General features: G+C 41.0%; 1 protein-coding gene across 3 annotated transcripts in view; it reads left to right on the forward strand.

Annotated features, from left to right (window-relative positions):
* The window catches only part of alkbh3 (alkB homolog 3, alpha-ketoglutarate dependent dioxygenase), a 73604-nt gene extending 57366 nt beyond the window's left edge, over nt 1-16238 (forward strand). For 2 of the 3 annotated variants that reach the window (XM_080189861.1, XM_080189860.1), the window contains exons 9-10: nt 2075-2173; nt 14168-16236. In XM_080189861.1, coding sequence (XP_080045987.1) covers nt 2075-2173; nt 14168-14254 — 186 coding nt within the window. In that variant the 3' untranslated portion in view covers nt 14255-16236. Of the gene's footprint in view, nt 1-2074; nt 2174-14167 lie in introns of all 3 variants that reach the window. The other variant, XM_080189862.1, reaches the window with a different exon arrangement.
* Nucleotides 16239-17358: the final 1120 nt, after the last annotated feature.

The following is a 17358-nucleotide window of genomic DNA, read 5'->3' on the forward strand; positions in this document are numbered from 1 at the left end:
ATTTGCGCCAGAGGCCCAGCAATTTCATCTTTCACCTCCCTAAATACAGGAAGTATAACATCACATTTAGTTCTTACAATTACATTATAAACTACCTACTCTTCCCCTCACCCTCCTGATCTCCTCTCTGTCTCAAGCACTGATCTGTGTTCAATGTCTCTCACTTAATTTTTTACTTAATCTCTATCCATCTCAGCTTTATCTCTCTGTGTTCTTTCATATTTTTCTCTTTCCGGCTGCCTCATTAATCTCTTTTTCAATTGATTTTATCACTTTGAGGTATCTCAGTTTTGTGAATTATTTCTCAACCTCACCATTTTTATCTTCCAATTTCTCAGTGTCTCTCTTTCCCCCCCACCCTGATTCCTCCTGATTTGTGCTATGTCTCTGGAGCTCGGGACTTCCTACACATTCCGTGAAGCAGTGACTCCAGATTGGTATCATTGAGGCCATGAAACTCCAGAATGCCAACAAGTTGAGGACTGAGTTTGTGAGTCAGAAGGGCAAATTTTAAAAAATCGCCATGTTATCATTAGGAAAGTGGAAGACGGTCATGTTATTATTTTGGTTTATTCTGGTTTGCCAATGTGAGCACATTAGTCATCCTTGCTCCACTGTCTGCAGTTTCCCGCTGCCTGCTGCATGTGAGATGCGATACTAAGTAAGAAGCTGTGGGAGTGGAGGGGATCGACTGGCATTCTGTCATTTGATTTGATTTATTATTGTCACGTATTAATATACAGTGAAAAGTATTGTTTCTTGAGCACTATACTGACAAAGCATACCGTACATAGAGAAGAAAAGAAGAGAGTGCAGAATGTAGTGTTACAGTCATAGCTAGGATGTAGAGAATGATCAGCTTAATGCAATTCCACACACAGGAGTATATTTGTGGGCTGAGAAGTTCATGGCACCATTAATGTTGTGTTATTCTGAATTCCTTGAAGGTTTTAAGTGGGGCGGCACGGTGGCACAGTAGTTAGCACTGCTGCCTCACAGTGCCAGGGACCCGGTTTCAGTTCCTGGCTTGGGTCACTGTCTGTGTGGAGTCTGCACATTCTCCCCATGTCTGCATGGGTTTTCTTCAGGTGCTCTGGTTACCTCCCACAGTCCGAACAATGTGCTGGTTAGGTGCATTGGCCATGCTAAATTCTCCCTCAGTGTACCCAAACAGTCGGAGTGTGGCGGCTAGGGGATTTTCCCAGTAACTTCATTGCAGTGTTAATGTAAGCCTACTTGTAACACTAATAAATAAATAAATAAAAACGATGGTTGTGTGTAAGGTTACTAACCCTCCAGAATTGTCCTGCAGTCTTTAATAGTCAGTGATTGATCTTCCAGAGGTTGCAGTGAGCAATCCAAGAAAAAAATCATAGCAACATTGAGAGGTTTATGATTCATTTGTGATATGTGGGTGTGGTTGGCTGGGCAGCGTTTAATGCCCATCCCTAGTTACCCTTGAACTGAGTGGCATGCTAAGCCATTTCAGAGTCAACCACATTGCTGTGATTCTGCAGTCACAAGTAGACCAGACCGCAGATGTCAGATTTCCTTCTCTAAAGGACATAAGTGAAGCAGATGAATTTTTCTGAAAATCAACAATGGTTTCATGGTCATCAGTAGATTCTTAATTTCAGATATTTTATATTGAATTCAAATTCCACCATCTGCCGTGGTGGGATTCGAACCCGGGTCCCCAGAACATTTGCTGAGTTAAAAGCAAAATACTGCGGATCTGAAACCAAAAGACAAAATGCTGGAAAATCTCAGCAGGTCTGTCAGCATCTGTAAGGAAAGAAAAGAGCTGATGTTTTGAGTCCCTTTGTCAAAGCTCCATTTGCTGAGTTTCTGGATTAATAGTCTAGCGAAAATACCTTTTTAAAATTTTTCTTTGAGCATTTTTATTTATTGATTCTAAAAATATTAGAGATGGGGGGGGTGCAAAAGGGGACTGCGGTTGGATGTGAGCAACCATTTGATAAAGGCTCCATGAATACATCCAACTAGAATTTATATTCATGAATGTCATGTTCTTTCTTCAATTGATTCACCGTCTCCCTTTTGTTCCACACAGGAAGAGAAAAGAGATTATACGTATTCGGAAAGAATTCGGATCCCACTGAATCATGGGTGTTTGTTAGTAATGGAAGGAGCAACTCAGAAGGATTGGCAGGTGAGAGTCATACTAACAACATCTACGTAGTAAAACAGATGTTCCGGTACCGAATATTCCTCAAATCGGAAATGTTTTCTCCACCAGGAATCTCAGAATTTGCAAGCACAAGAATTTACTGCCAGTATTCTGTGTTTGCATCTTCCTGCAGGGGCATCATAAAAGAAAGATTTTGCAATTTTATAGTGCCCTTCATGACCTCAGGATGACTCAAAGCACCTTAAACCAATAAAGTCTCTTTTGTAATTTGTGCACAGCAAGATTCCACAAATGGCAGCACTGGGGGGAAAGAGCGAGTAGGACTGGCATTCCTGATGCATCCCAGGCAACCTTAATTTATCTCACTTTAATTCACCATGTGCCTGCAAAACATTGTAATTGGCATTAAAGGGCAGTGACTGGATCACATACACCTTTTAAAGTAAACTGGATGCAGGTCGGAGGCTAGGAATTCTGCCCTGAACTCCCAAAGCCTGTGCACCAGCTACAAGGCACCAGCAAGTGTATGATGGAATACTCTTTACTTGCTCCAATAATGCTGAAGAAGCTTGGCATCAACCAGGATAAAGATTGGCATCTATCCACCAATTTAAACATTCATTCCCTTAACCACCTATACATAGTGGCAGCAGTGAGTGCCATCTAAAAGATGCACTGCAGCAACTCACTAAGACTCCTTTGACAGCACCTTCCAAACCCATGACCTCTATTATCTAGAAAGACAAGGGTATGTTTATGGGATGTGGGTGTCACTGGCTGGGCCAGCATTTAATGCCCATTCCTGAGGGCATTTTCCTTTAAGAGCCAGTCACATTGCTATCGATCTGGAGTCGCATGTAGGCCAGATTGGGTGCGAATGGCAGATTTCCTTTCTTAAAGGACATTGTTAAACCAGATGGGTTTTTACAACAATTAACGGGGGTTTCATAGTCACCATTAGACTTTTAATTCCAGATTTCTTTTCTCATTGAATTCATTTTTCATCATTTGCCAAGTGGGATTTGAATCTGAATCCTCAAAGCATTACTCTGAATCTCTGGATTACTAATCCAGTGATAATGCCACAATGCCACCATGTCACCATGGATACATGACCACGTGCAAGCTCCCTTCCAAGTTATTCACCACCCTGACTTGGAAGTATCTTGCTATTCCCTTATTGTGGCTAGGTCAAAATCCTGAAACACTCTTCTACACTACATGGATTGCAGCGTATTCAAGAAGTCAGCTCACCACCACCTTCTCAAGGGCAATTAGGGATGGGTAATAAATGCTGACCTAGCCAGTGACACCCCATTCTACAAAAGACTAAAAAAAGGAAAAGAGTGAGAACTTCATCCTGCCTCTTAGCCCATGTTCTATTTCAATGTCTGCAATTACATTTCGCTGTATTAAGTGTTACTTTATTTATATCTGTGAATACTTCTTGTGCTCCAACATTTGGTTTGATTTCATACATATTGCCTTATGTACAGTGTTAATTCTTAATGAAACATTGAGTACTTAAAAATTTGCCCTTCCAATTATGTGTGTATGTGTAAGCTGCATGGTCAGTTCTTAGCTAAGATACTGTCTGGAATGTCCCATTTCAAAGCCTGTGATAGGCAAAAGCAACTTAAATGTACCTTGTGTTTGGCAGGTACAGACTGAAAACTGTGAAATCCCACACCAATTAATCATCCTCACAATTAAATAACAGCTTGCATTTATATTAGGGTTACCAGCTAATCACAATCAGTCTTGTGATTAATGCGTTCAATTTTCTTTTGATTAATATTTTCAGTGCACATTAAATGCAAAGGTTGTGCAGCAAATGTCTTGGAGCTAAAATTAAAGTGTAAAGTTTATTTATTGGTCACAAGTAAGGCTTACATTAACACTGAACAAAGAACAAAGAAAATTACAGCATAGGAACAGGCCCTTTGGCCCTCCAAGCCTGCACCAACCATGCTGACTGACTTAACTAAAACCTTCCGGGGACCATATCCCTCTATTCTCACCCTATTTATGTGCTTGTCAAGACACCCCTTAAAAGTCACTACCACATCCGCCTCCACTACCTCCCCTAACAACGAGTTGCAGGCATCCACTACACTCTGTGTAAAAGATCTGTCTCATACATCTCCGTTCACTGCAGTGAAGTTACAGTGAAACTCCCCTATCTTCAGTGCAACTTGCCATAAGCTTCTGGGCATGTGTGCGGTTGCCGGGGTGATAGCAGAATGTGAGTGCAGCAGTGTCTGTCTGTGGTGTTCTTTATAAACGTGAGGCTAAGTCTCTCTCTCTATCTGCCTTGGGCCCCATCAGGCCTGTTGCTTCAAAGATCCCCAATTTTGGCTTGCAGAATAGAGTATTGCTGTGATTAAAACCAAGATTAAATCAGCTTTGAAATTTAATCACAATTTTTAATTTTTCAACAAACGTAATATATACAGCTCCTTTAACGTAAAAAATTATTTCACTGCACTTCACAGAACCTAAACAGACAAACATTGTTCACAAACCAAAGAAGAGAGCTGACTAAAGGCTTGGTTAAGGAGGCAGTTTATAAGGAGGGTCCTAAAGGAGTAGAACGAAGCAAAACATAAGGGCTGGAATTCCAGAATTTAGGCCTTCACTGACTAAAGACAAGGCTTCCAATTTATGGTGAGGCAAAACTACCAATTGTGAGGCAACTGGAATATGGAATAATTGAAGCCTGATTTGGCACAAGTGTATTGACTGAATGGCGTAATGACAATCTATTCTAAAGAACAAAGAAAAGTACAGCACAGGAACAGGCTCTTCAGCGCTCCAAGCCTGTGCCTATCATGGTGTCCTAAACTAAAAAAAAACCTGCCTTTACTTGTTCTATATCCCTCTATTCTCTCCCTATTCATGTATCCATCAAGATGTCTCTTAAATGTTGCTAATGTGCCTGCTTTCACCAACTCCTCTGGCAGTGCACCACTCTCCAGGCACCCGCCACTCTCTGGGTGAAAAACTTCCCCCTGACATCTCCCTTAATTTTTCCCCCTCTCACCTTGAACCTGTGCCCCCTTGTAATTGACACTTCCATCCTTGGAAAAAGCCTCTGACTATCCACTCTGTCTGTGCCTCTTATAATTTTGCAGATCTCTATCAGTCTCCCCTCAGCCTCTGTCTTTCCAGTGTAAACATTCCTAATTTATTCATTCTCTTCTCATATCCAGCACTCCCAAGACCAGACAACATCCTGGTGAACCTTCTTTGCACTCTCTCCAAAGCTTCCACATCCTTCTGGTAGTGTGGTGACCAGAACTGCTGCAATAGTCCAAATGTGGCCTAACCAAAGTTTTATACAGCTGCAACATGATTCCCAACTCTTGTACTCTGTGCCCTGGCCAATGGAGGCAAGCATGCCATGTGCTCTCTTAATCACCTTGACCTCCTGTGTTGTCGCTTTTAGGGAACTGTGGGTGGACCTGCACACCCAGATCCCTCTGTATGTTAATGTTCCTAAAGGTTCTGCCAATTACAGTATAATTCACACCTAAATTTGATCCTCCAAAATGCGTCACCTCACATTTGTCCAGATAAAACTCCATCTGCCATTTCTGTGTCCAAGTCTCCAACCTGAATCCAACTGAACTAGCCCGCGACCTTTGATGACATTATCATTGCTGAATCCCCCACCATCAATATCTTAGGGGCTATTATTGACCAGAGACGTAACTGGACCAGTCACATAAATATAAGAACATAAGAACATAAGAAATAGGAGCAGGAGTAGGCCATCTAGCCCTTCAAGCCTGCCCCGCCATTCAATAAGATCATGGCTGATCTGTCGCTGCTCAGTTCCACTTTCCTGCCCTCTCCCCATAACCCTTAATCCCCTCTCTTATCAAAAACCCATCAACCCGCGTCTTAAAAATATTTAGCGAGGCAGCCTCCACCACTTCAACGGGCAGAGAATTCCAGAGATTCACCACCCTTTGAGTGAAGAAGTTCCTCCTCAACTCCGTTCTAAACCTCCCCCCTTTTATCTTGAGGCTGTGCCCCCTAGTCCTACTGTCTTTTTTGAGCGGGAAGAGTCTGTCCACCTCTATCCTATCCATCCCATTCATCATCTTATACGTCTCAATGAGATCTCCCCTCATTCTTCTAAACTCTAACGAGTACAAGCCTAATTTATTCAGCCTCTCCTCATAGCTCAATCCCCTCAACTCCGGTATCAGCCTAGTAAACCTCCTCTGCACTCCCTCCAAGGCCAAAATATCTTTGCGCAGGTGCGGCGCCCAAAACTGCACACAGTACTCCAGCTGCGGCCTCACCAATGCCCTATATAGCTGCAGCAAGACCTCCCTACTTTGATATTCAATCCCCCTCGCTATGAAGGCCAGCATCCCATTCGCCTTCCTGACCACCTGCTGCACCTGCAAGTTGGGTTTTTGCGACTCATGCACAAGGACCCCGAGGTCCCTCTGCACCGTTGCCCGCTGCAGTTTTTCGCCTCGTAAGTAATAGTCCTTCCTACCATTCTTCCTACCAAAGTGGACCACCTCACACTTGCCAACATTAAATTCCATTTGCCATTTCCTGGCCCATTCGCCCAGCCTATCTAGATCCTTCTGCAGACTCTCCACACCCTCCGCACAATTTGCCGTTCCCCCAATCTTGGTGTCATCAGCAAATTTCGACACCCTACACTCGGTTCCCTCCTCCAGATCATCTATATAAATGGTAAAAAGCTGAGGCCCCAGCACCGACCCCTGGGGCACTCCACTAGTCACCATCCGCCAATCCGAATAGCACCCGTTGACCCCCACTCTCTGCCTCCTATTTGACAACCAATCCTCTATCCACGCTAACACCCTACCCCCAACTCCATGTCCCTTGACCTTCTGCAATAACCTCTTGTGAGGTACTTTGTCAAACGCCTTCTGAAAATCTAGAAAGACCACATCCACCGGCTCTCCTCTATCCACCGCCCTAGACACATCCTCATGGAACTCCAGTAAATTTGTCAGACACGACTTCCCTTTAATGAAACCGTGCTGCGTCTGATCTATCAAGCAATTCCCTTCAAGATGCCTCGCAATTTCCTCCTTAATGACAGATTCTAACATTTTACCTACCACAGACGTTAAACTAACCGGCCTATAATTCCCCGCCTTTTGCCTGGCACCCTTCTTAAACAACGGCGTAACATTAGCCGTTTTCCAATCATCCGGCACTTCCCGGAATCCAGCGACGTCTGGAAAATAACCACCAAGGCATCCACTATCACCTCCGCCATTTCTTTCAGAACCCTCGGATGCATTCCATCCGGTTGTGGCTACAAAATCAAGTCGGAGACTGGGGTTGCCTGGATGAGCACAACTTTCCATATCCTTATGCACACGTTCGTATTCTTCTTGCTGATGTTGCAAAATTAGAGCCTTCGTTTGCACTTTCATCACAATTTCATCTGAATATTTATTTACTCTTATTTTCCAATTATTTTCTAAGCTTATTAATCTTTACATTCAGTTCAACAACTGCTGTGGTGAGTTCAGTAGTCTTTGTTTCAGAGTCATTTGCAGAACCCTTATACAAGGTTACCAACCTCACATGGGCATTTGGCTAATTTTGGATTCTTTCTTCCATGGACATTGTCTGCTCCTTAAACATTCTTAATTCACGTTACGTCCTCAATCTATTTCTTCCAATTCTTCTTACCTGTTTTCAAAGTCTGGATCTGCACTTCCATACCACATTTTGTTCCTCAGATTTCATTAGACTTCAAAAATTGAATTGCTCTTTTCACGACAAAGTTCCACCATTTCATCAGTTTTGGATTTTAATTCTGAATTCAACCAACTGTTCTGATACATCAGCTTTTCCTTTTCTATGACTGGCACTCAAATGTTCTCATCAACCCTTAGTTTACATTCATAAACTCATCATTCATTCATGGAAATTGGACCTCTACACTAATCAGATTTTCCTTCAATTGTCAGTTATCAGCAGTAAGCTTCATGCGTTTGTGTCAAGGAGCAGAGGTAGTTTTAAGTGATATGTTTGTATTGTTGAATATTAAAAATAAGGTGTAGACTTAAGTCAGTTTAATTTAGTGTTTCTGTGTAGGAAAGAATACAACTCTAATTAGATTTATGGTAGACAAATGTATTTGCATGTATGGAGGGTTTTTGGTTTCAGTTCAAACTGTGTTTCTGTTGTGCTGAGAGAGAGTTTAAATGGGATAATTAAACTCAAGCTTGGAAAAAGAACGAGTTGTTGCTTAGCAACCAGGAGCACCTTTAGGGAGAAAGACTTATTGAGTGTGTTTTAAACTGAATGTATAACAAGTTGGAGATAGGAAGCAGCTCTGCTAGCAGCAAGAAAGTCATGCAATGGAGTAGTGCGCATGAAAGCAAGCTCCAGAGAAGCTAAAGAACTGTTAGTTATAGAAACCAAGGAATGGAAAAGAAGCTCCAGGAATATTGAAGTAAAAAAGAACAGAGAAGAACTTCCATTGGAAAAGGGTATTGTTCATTGAAGTTAAAGCCAGATCTGGAAAGAGAAGAGTTGGTGAGATTGGCTTGTGAGAAGCCACATATCTGAGGCAATTGTAAGACTTAATGTCCTTATTTCCAGTTTTTGAAATAATAGTATTCTGTTGGGGACTGAGTACCCAAATTTTGTGTAGACGTTTGGAAGTATGTTGCAATTTAAGACAGAGGAATACTGAAAGGAGAGCTGGAAAACCTGGAGGCAGATCCTTGCTAAATCAGCTGAGAGAAAGTCTTGTTTGAAAGGATAGTTGGAAAACCTGGAAGCGCATCTTTGATGAAAACAGCTAATTGAGAACATTGTTTAAAAGATGATTTTAGAAGTATGTCTTCTTGAGAGTCGAGTTCAGAAGCACTTGTGACAAGCATCTGGGGGAAATTTGAGGAGAAATCCATAGAAGTTCGATTATGTGACATTTGCCACTTGGTTTCAGAGTCGGGTGTTGTTTGACCACAATTCACCTGCTGTATTTATTGAGGATACTAAAGCATGAGCTATATTGTGTGATCTGTGTTACCTTTGAAACCTGTGTACATTGGGCAGCACAGTAGCACATTGGTTAGCATTGCTGCTTCACAGTGCTGGGTTCAATTCCTGGCTTAGGTCACAATCTGTGTGGTGTTTGCACATTCTCCCTGTATCTGTGTGGGTTTCTTCCAGGTGCTCTGGTTTCCTCCTACATTCTGAAAGATGTGCTGGTTAGGTGCATTGACCCGAACAGGTACCGGACTGTGGCAACCAGGGACATTTCACAGGAATTTCATTGCAGTGTTAATGTAAGCCTTACCTTACATTTGTGAAGATAACTGGTGTGAAGGACTATTGTAGTCAAACTTTATATATTTGATCATTTTGTTGTTAAAAGCTCATTGGCAGCCCTGTTCCTCATGTTTTGTAAATCAAAAGTAAAACTTGATGGCCTTCCGGGTCAGGTTTCCATTCTGGGGCTTTCCTGTCCCCGAGTAAAACCAACTGAGATTACAACAGTTTGGCCATAGTGACTTTCAGAAGTTGGCAAGAACAGCATGTTCAATCAACTGCTGTAACAAGGTTGTCACCATGTTACCTTCCATGCTGGCCAAATCATTACCCAGTATAAAAATCTACCCCTTCAAAAAGTAAACAGGAACCAATTGCAGCACTAACAACTCAGATTACTAAATCACTTCATAAATTGATTTTACACAAATTATGCAGGCAGCATAATTGAGGACCTCACGCACCCCGGACATTCTCTCTTCCACCTTCTTCCATCAGGAAAAAGATACAAAAGTCTGAAGACGCATACCAACCAACTCAAGAACAGCTTCTTCCCTGCTGCTGTCAGACTTTTGAATGGGCCTACCTTGCATTAAGTTGATCTTTCTCTACACCACAGCTATGACTGTAACATTACATTCTGCACTCTCTTGTTTCCTTCTCAATGAATGCTATGTTTTGTCTGTATAGCGCGCAAGAAACAATATCTTTCACTGTATGCTAATACATGTGACAATAATAAATCAAATCAAATCCAGGAAATAGGCCATAAATCCCATTATTAGCCCCGAAAATACTTTTTCCATTATCAAACAATCTGAAACACAAATTGTATCATCAGCCACCATCAATAATTGATCTTCCCCAGTGTCTCAAAATACTGATTTGTTTACTCATTTTATTGGAAGAGTAAGCAAACACTTTGAGCCAGAACCTCTATAACCTTCAGTAGTCTGACTCACTTTATCCATAGTAATGGAAGAATTCCCTTGACTAACCAGAGCTATATCCCCTTTCTATTAGGTTCATGAGGAACATATTTCACTTGTATGACTGCCATGGTTTTAATGCCCATTTCTTTTTCTGGTACACGCTTTTCTAAGGTTTCCTAAGCTTAGTATTATTGCTAATGGTTTATTGTTCAGCTTCCAACATTGAATTCTGAGATACCCTGTCTTACGGTAATATGTTAGCTTTTATTGGTAGAGGGATTGAATTTCGGAGCCATGAGGCCATGTTGCAACTGTACAAAACTCTGGTGCGGTTGCACTTGGAGTGTTGCGTACAGTTCTGGTCGCCGCATTTTAAGATGTGGAGGCATTGGAAAGGGTGCAGAGGAGGTTTACCAGGATGTTGCCTGGTATGGTGGGAAGGTCTTATGAGGAAAGGCTGAGGAACTTGAGGTTATTTTCGTTAGACAGGAGAAGGTTAAGAGGTGACCTAATTGAGGCATACAAGATGATCAGAGGGTTAGATGGGTGGATAGTGAGATCCTTTTTCCTCGGATGGTGATGGCTAACACGAGGGGACATAGCTTTAAATTAAGGGGTGGTAATTATAGGACGGATGTCAGAGGTAGGTTCTTTACTCAGAGAGTAATAAGCGCTTGGAATGCCCTGCCTGCAGCAGTTGTGGACTCGCCAACTTTAAGGGCATTCAAATGGTCAGTGGATAGGCATATGGATAACATTGGAATAGTTTAGGTTAGAGGGTCATTAGATTGGTTCCACTGGTTGGCGCAACATGGAGGGCCGACGGGCCTGTACTGCGCTGTAATGTTCTATGTTCTAAAAGCATACCTGTTTATTTTCATCCCTTTCATTCTCACCACAATCATTTCGATTGCCTGAAATAACTTCTTCCTTCTCCCCAGAGCTAGACTCTTTTCTGTTCTGCCAGCTTTCCTGTGGCTATACAAATGAAGGTTAGCTGCCTTTGTGATGCATCATACTCATCTACCAGAACTGCTGCTTCTCATATCTTGGAAAAGCTGTGGTCTTCCAGGTGTGACCTGTTTGCTTTTGGGATGCTAATTTGAAATTCTTCCAGTATCATCATTACTTTCCTCACATACTCAAAATTTTGTTCTAATATCAAAGTTTGAAACCACCAGCCCCACAACATTTCTCTCTCCCTAGCAAATTCTACAAACATTTCATTCGATCATTCTTTAAAATCCAAATTTTCAACTGATATCCTTCCAGAACAAGCTCATAAGCATTAATTACTGCAGTTTTCAAAGACTAGGGTACACATCCATAGTCTTCTGAAACAAAACACTTTGCAAAATGAGAGCCTATGTGTCCCTTACTTTCTAGCTACCTATCTTTTAACTCTGTATTCATGAATTTAGGCATTAGAGAAGGACTCTTTGTTATATCAAAGCTTGAAATGGGACTCGATTTCTCATCTGAACTGCTAAGCACTCTTTCACCCCACAACCTCAGCCTTTCTCTTGCCAGTTCATGCCGTAGATTTCGTTTTTGAAACTCTCATGACCTTTCCTTATCTCCTTCCTCCCTGGCTGACATCTTTCTCTGAAGTTCAAGTCCAAACTTTCAAATTTCCCTTTTTCTTCTTTTCCAATTCTAGCTTTGTCATTTCTTTCTCTTTATTTATCTCAAGCTGCTTCATCTCCAGTTAAATTCTAGCTAACTCAACAGAATTACTATCCAGATTGACTTGTTCCAATCCCAGATGCTGTGCTATTACCCCAACTATTCCAGCTTTATCAATCCCTGCTTTTAACCTTAACTCTAATTTTATCATTAATGTAATTAATTAATTAAGCACTTAATTAGTTTAATTAATTAACCAGTTAACCTTGGTTAATTGTTATAAATCGCTCGAAGTTAAATCTTTCCTATCAGAAGGGTCGTAGCAATTGACAAAACCGTTCTGCTTTTCAATACTGGTAAAATAATGCAAAAATCTTATTAGTCTTAAGCTGAGTACCAACACTTATGTTTGTCTGAGGTTTTGAAATCCCACAACAGTCTCCAATTTATGTTATGATCGTTGGCCAAACTCCCAGTTGTTAGTGAGATCCGGTTACAGACCAGTAACCAACTTTGAGATTCAAAGCACTTGCTAATCGAATCCAGTCACAAGATTCCACGGGTTTCAAACAGACAAAAATAAACTTACTGTCCAAGGTCAGAAGATGAAAAAAATTGCAATATCTATCTTGTACTCTAACATTCAGAGTAAATATGGGGTACAAATAAATTAGCAACAAACTGTGATCAAACACACCACACTGCACAATAAATGGCAAATGTGATCAAAATAGAGTCTGTGGATTTTTTTAACAATACTCCCAGACATAAGTAAACATTGTGAGTCAACCAATCTCATTAAAATTCTCTCTCTCTCTCATGAGAGATTCCAATCTTCACCTCCAAAGATCTTGCCTTGGAATTCTCTCCAAAAGCCAGTACAACTCAGATGGTGTCAATGACAGCCCACCTCTCAGTTTCATCACATCTCCAGGATTCCAGAGTGTATACTCAGTAAGCAACTCAAGCGCAACTTCAGTTCTTTGGCTGTGCCAAACTGAACACTATCACTGCGAAGAATACCATTACAGCCTGGAGTAACTAACCTTTGGTTGCCCCCTTCACTTAAAGTTTGTTGTCTGCAGCCCTTTTCCTATCGGTGCTTGTTTCTCTACTCTTACCTGAACTGGGATATTTTCCTGTTCCTGTCCCTTTTCTGGGACACTTGTTTTTGGGATCTTTCCTTGTCCCCTCTCTCTCTGGGGCCTCTCCCTGACTGAGACACTGGTTTTCCAAAGTCCGCTGAACCTGGTCGCTTGACCTGTGCTTCTAGTCTGAACATGGGCAAAAGCTCTGAAGTCTATCAGGAGATGAAGTTCCCAGCTTCCATTCTCAACATTAATGTTTGCATTTTGTAACACTTTGGTTTTACAAAGTTTAGTGGGAGGAAAATACAACTAATTGAGTACCAGATGTTGGACAATCAGGCTGACAACACAGGCAGTGGGAAGGTTGAGAGAGGTGATGGGGAGGTAGAGAAGGGTACGGTCAATTTACAGACCCAATCTGAAGGTCAGAGTTTTATTGGGAGGCCTAGCATTAAAGCTGAAGGTGAGAGTGCAGTTGAGCAAATTAGTGGCGAGTTGTTAAAGCGGGAGAGCAAAGTCTAGACAGTTGGACATTTGGGAGTTTCAGAGTGCAATTATAAATAACCTCTGGCAATTGAGGCGGGTGGTGGTGATCAGTAAAGTCTGTGTGTTCCAGGGCTAGCTGCAGAAGGAAATGGGATTATAAGGAGGCAGGGGGCATGAATTGTAATAGGTATAAGGAACGGAGAGGACCTTAACAGTCTTCCAGACACTGGGAGCACAGAGTGACCACATGAGATGTTAAGCTCAAGAGTGTGACGATGAATATGGGTAAGTGTGTTTACATGGAGAGAGATGTTAAAGGAGAGGAGGAGGAAAGTGAAATAATTGAAGAGAAGATGAGATGAGTTGAGATGGAGATTAATAATAGATGATAAGTAAGTACTCAGTGCAGAGAGCGAGGGAGGAAAGGAATAAGCATTTCGTGCTAAAGAGTTTGGAGTGGGATTGGTCAGTTCCCACACAGTGAATTGCTACGATTAGGAGGGGATAGAATGTTTCTTCTATATATAAATTCACAAATGTTGAAGTCAGTACTGCACATTTTGAATGTATACAACTATTGTTGTTTTTAGCATCGCGTGCCAAAAGAATATCATGACAGAAATCCACGAATAAACCTGACATTTCGAACCATTTATCCTGAGACTCGATGGAATTAACGATAACATTATGAGAAGAAACGCACGCAGACCACGACAGTGTGAAAACAAGTGAAAGAACAAAAATCTCGGTTTGGTATTTTTTGTTTGCAAGTCTTGGACTTTTGGGCTGCATAGTTACAATAAAAAAAGTTTAACAGGGCATTGTTTCTGCTGAAATAGCCAAAAAAAATGACCCAAACGTGTTACAAGTTTATCTACTGATATTGACATTGCTATTCCAAAGCCTTCGAGTTTAAGTTGAATAACTGTCTGGAGAATTTCATCATTTATTACAAATTTGGGAAAGATACAGTAAGAAGTCTTACAACACCAGGTTCAAGTCCATCAGGTTTATTTGGTAGCACGAGCTTTCAGAGTAATTCTCCTTCATCAGGTGAGTCTTACCTCACCTGATGAAGGAGCGACTCTCCGAAAACTCGTGCTACCAGACCTGTTGGAAATGAACCTGGTGTTGTGAGACTTCTTACTGTACCTACCCCGTCCAACACCGGCATCGCCACCTCATGGGAAAAATATAGCTTTATCTAATGGGGAAGCTAATCTTTATATCAGGGTGCAATAAAATTGTGAATGGTGTTGGAAAGCTTATCTTAAATCATATAGTTTAATAATCCACAAAGAGTTGATTATATGGTAAGTTACAATGCTTGGTTCCTCTGCCTGTTGAACCAACGCTGAGAAATATGTTCCAAATAAGAATGACTACTGATTGAAGACACATAAGATATGAAGTCAAGTGATTTGAAAAATAAGATGCAAAAGATTGATAGATTTTCATTTGATGTGATACTTACAAGGCCATGGTTGGCATTGAATTAACTTATCAAGGTGGCATTTGGACACATTTCAGAACATGGACTGAATTTAAAATGAATTGAGAGTTCTGCTATAGATTTTAGTGCAAAAAGTACTCTCTTCATTGGACCAGTTGGTTAAAAGGGGCATGCCATTTAAAACAAGTTTCAGAAATTGAACATGGAACAATATCAAACTTAGTTAAGAATTATAATGCTGAGGATTCATTACTTTGCTTCATCTGAAGGGACTCAAACTTTTAAATAAATTTAAGTTTCCAAAGGCAGTAGATTCTGCAGCCAAAAACTGGCACTATGTACCTAAATTTGAACACTTCCACATATCATTTTCTAATGTACATTACTTCCAAAGTTTAAGAAAAATGAAGCAGATTATAATAAAACATATTAAGGAAGACATATTTAAAACCATCTGTTACTGCAGCCTTAATTCAAGCAACTTTTTTTCATCCAAGAGGTTATTTGTTGCAAAGTTTTTGTTTCTCTTCCGCGCATGCTTCTTAAAATATATTGCTGAGTTGTACATTAAGTGGAAATTGTTGTTGGAGATTGCTTTTGTGCAAATCGAGCAAGTATGCCTTTATCATTTTCAAACAGAATGGTACCACCTGATACCTCAGTCAGTAGCTGAAGCATGCAGACCAGAAATGATTTGTTTGCCTGTCTGTGCTGTGTTAACTGAGCTCAGTCAGAATGTACTTGAGAAATCACCAATGGTCTCAGTGCTTCCCAGTTAGACAAAGATTTTGCCACATTCCCACTCCAAATTGCTGTGGAAATCGTGCCTCAGTTGAGGGCAGAACGTGGTTTGACATGCCTGTGGTCAAATTGCCTGTTGATGAGAGTCACACGTGAAGAGTTGCAACTTGAGCCAGAGTTGCAGGGGAAGAATTGCTGGCTGGATGTATTGTATAAAACAAGTCATAGAAAAGATGCGCTTAAATTGGTGGAACATGTGAGATAATGATACAGAATTGATAAACACCAAATAAATACAAAATTATGTTAAACCAAACAGTCATCTGACTCTTTACTGCAGTTAGTTCCAATGGACATTTATTGATTTGTACTTGAGAGAAGTATCCTCCAATGCTGATTAACTTTAGCATTGATGGTTGATCCTGAGTTTATGAACATTCTGAAAGATACAGGGCCAGCACATTTGACTTCAATATGTTTTCTGTATCCAGAAACAGTGACATATGATTATTAATAAAACTAGATATAAAGTTTAACTCTGGGGCTCAAGGTTTCAGTAAGAGAAATTACAAAGGGTTGTGAACGTAGCCCAGTCCATCATGCAAATCTACCTCCCATCCATTAACTCTGTCTACATATCCCGCTACCTTGGAAAAGCAGCCAGCATAATTAAGGACCCACACATGCTGGACATTCTCTCTTCCGCCTTCTTTCATCAGGAAAAAGATACAAAAGTCTGCAATCATGTACCAACCGACTCAAGAACAGCTTTTTCCCTGATGCCGTCAGACTTTTGAATGGATGTACTTTACATTAAGTTGATCTTTCTCTACGCCTTAGCTATGATTGTAACACTACATGCTCCTTTCATTGTCTCCCATGTGCTCTGTGGATGGTATGTTTTGTATAACGTGCTATAAACAATCCTTTCACTGCATCGCAATACACATGACAATAAATCAAATCAAAAAAGTGTTGCCTTATCATAAGAGGTTGAGTAAACTGGGACTATATTCTCTGGAGTTTAGAAGGATGAGAGGTGCTCTCACTGAAACTTACAAGATTCTGAGAGGACTGGACAGGGGAGGTGCTGAGAGGCAGTTTCCCCTGGCTGGAGAATCTAGTAAGAAGTCTCACAACACCAGGTTAAAGTCCAACAGGTTTATTTGGTAGAAAACGCCATTAGCTTTTGGAGTGCTGCTCCTTCAAAGGATTTCAAAGACTTCTTACTGTGTTTACCCCAGTCCAACGCCAGCATCACCATATCATGGGGAATCTAGAACATGGGGTACAATCTTAGGACAAGTAGTTGATTATTTAGGGCTGAGATTAGCAGAAACATCTTTGCTCAAAATGTAGTGAATGTTTGAAAATCTCTATCTTAGTGGGTTGTGAATATTCCACTGTCAAATATTTACGGCTGAGATGGACTCTCCCCTTGCCTAGATGAGTGCAACTCCTACAACACTCAAGAAGTGTTGAGGACAAAACAACCTGCTTGATAAGCACTCCATCCACCACCTTGACTATTCACTTCTTCCACCACCAGTTCACAACTGCAGCTATTGCATTGCATGAATTCACCAA

This window comes from Carcharhinus amblyrhynchos, chromosome 6 (assembly GCF_965287045.1).
Source record: "Carcharhinus amblyrhynchos chromosome 6, sCarAmb.v2.hapA, whole genome shotgun sequence".
NCBI classification, from domain to species: Eukaryota; Metazoa; Chordata; class Chondrichthyes; order Carcharhiniformes; family Carcharhinidae; genus Carcharhinus; species Carcharhinus amblyrhynchos.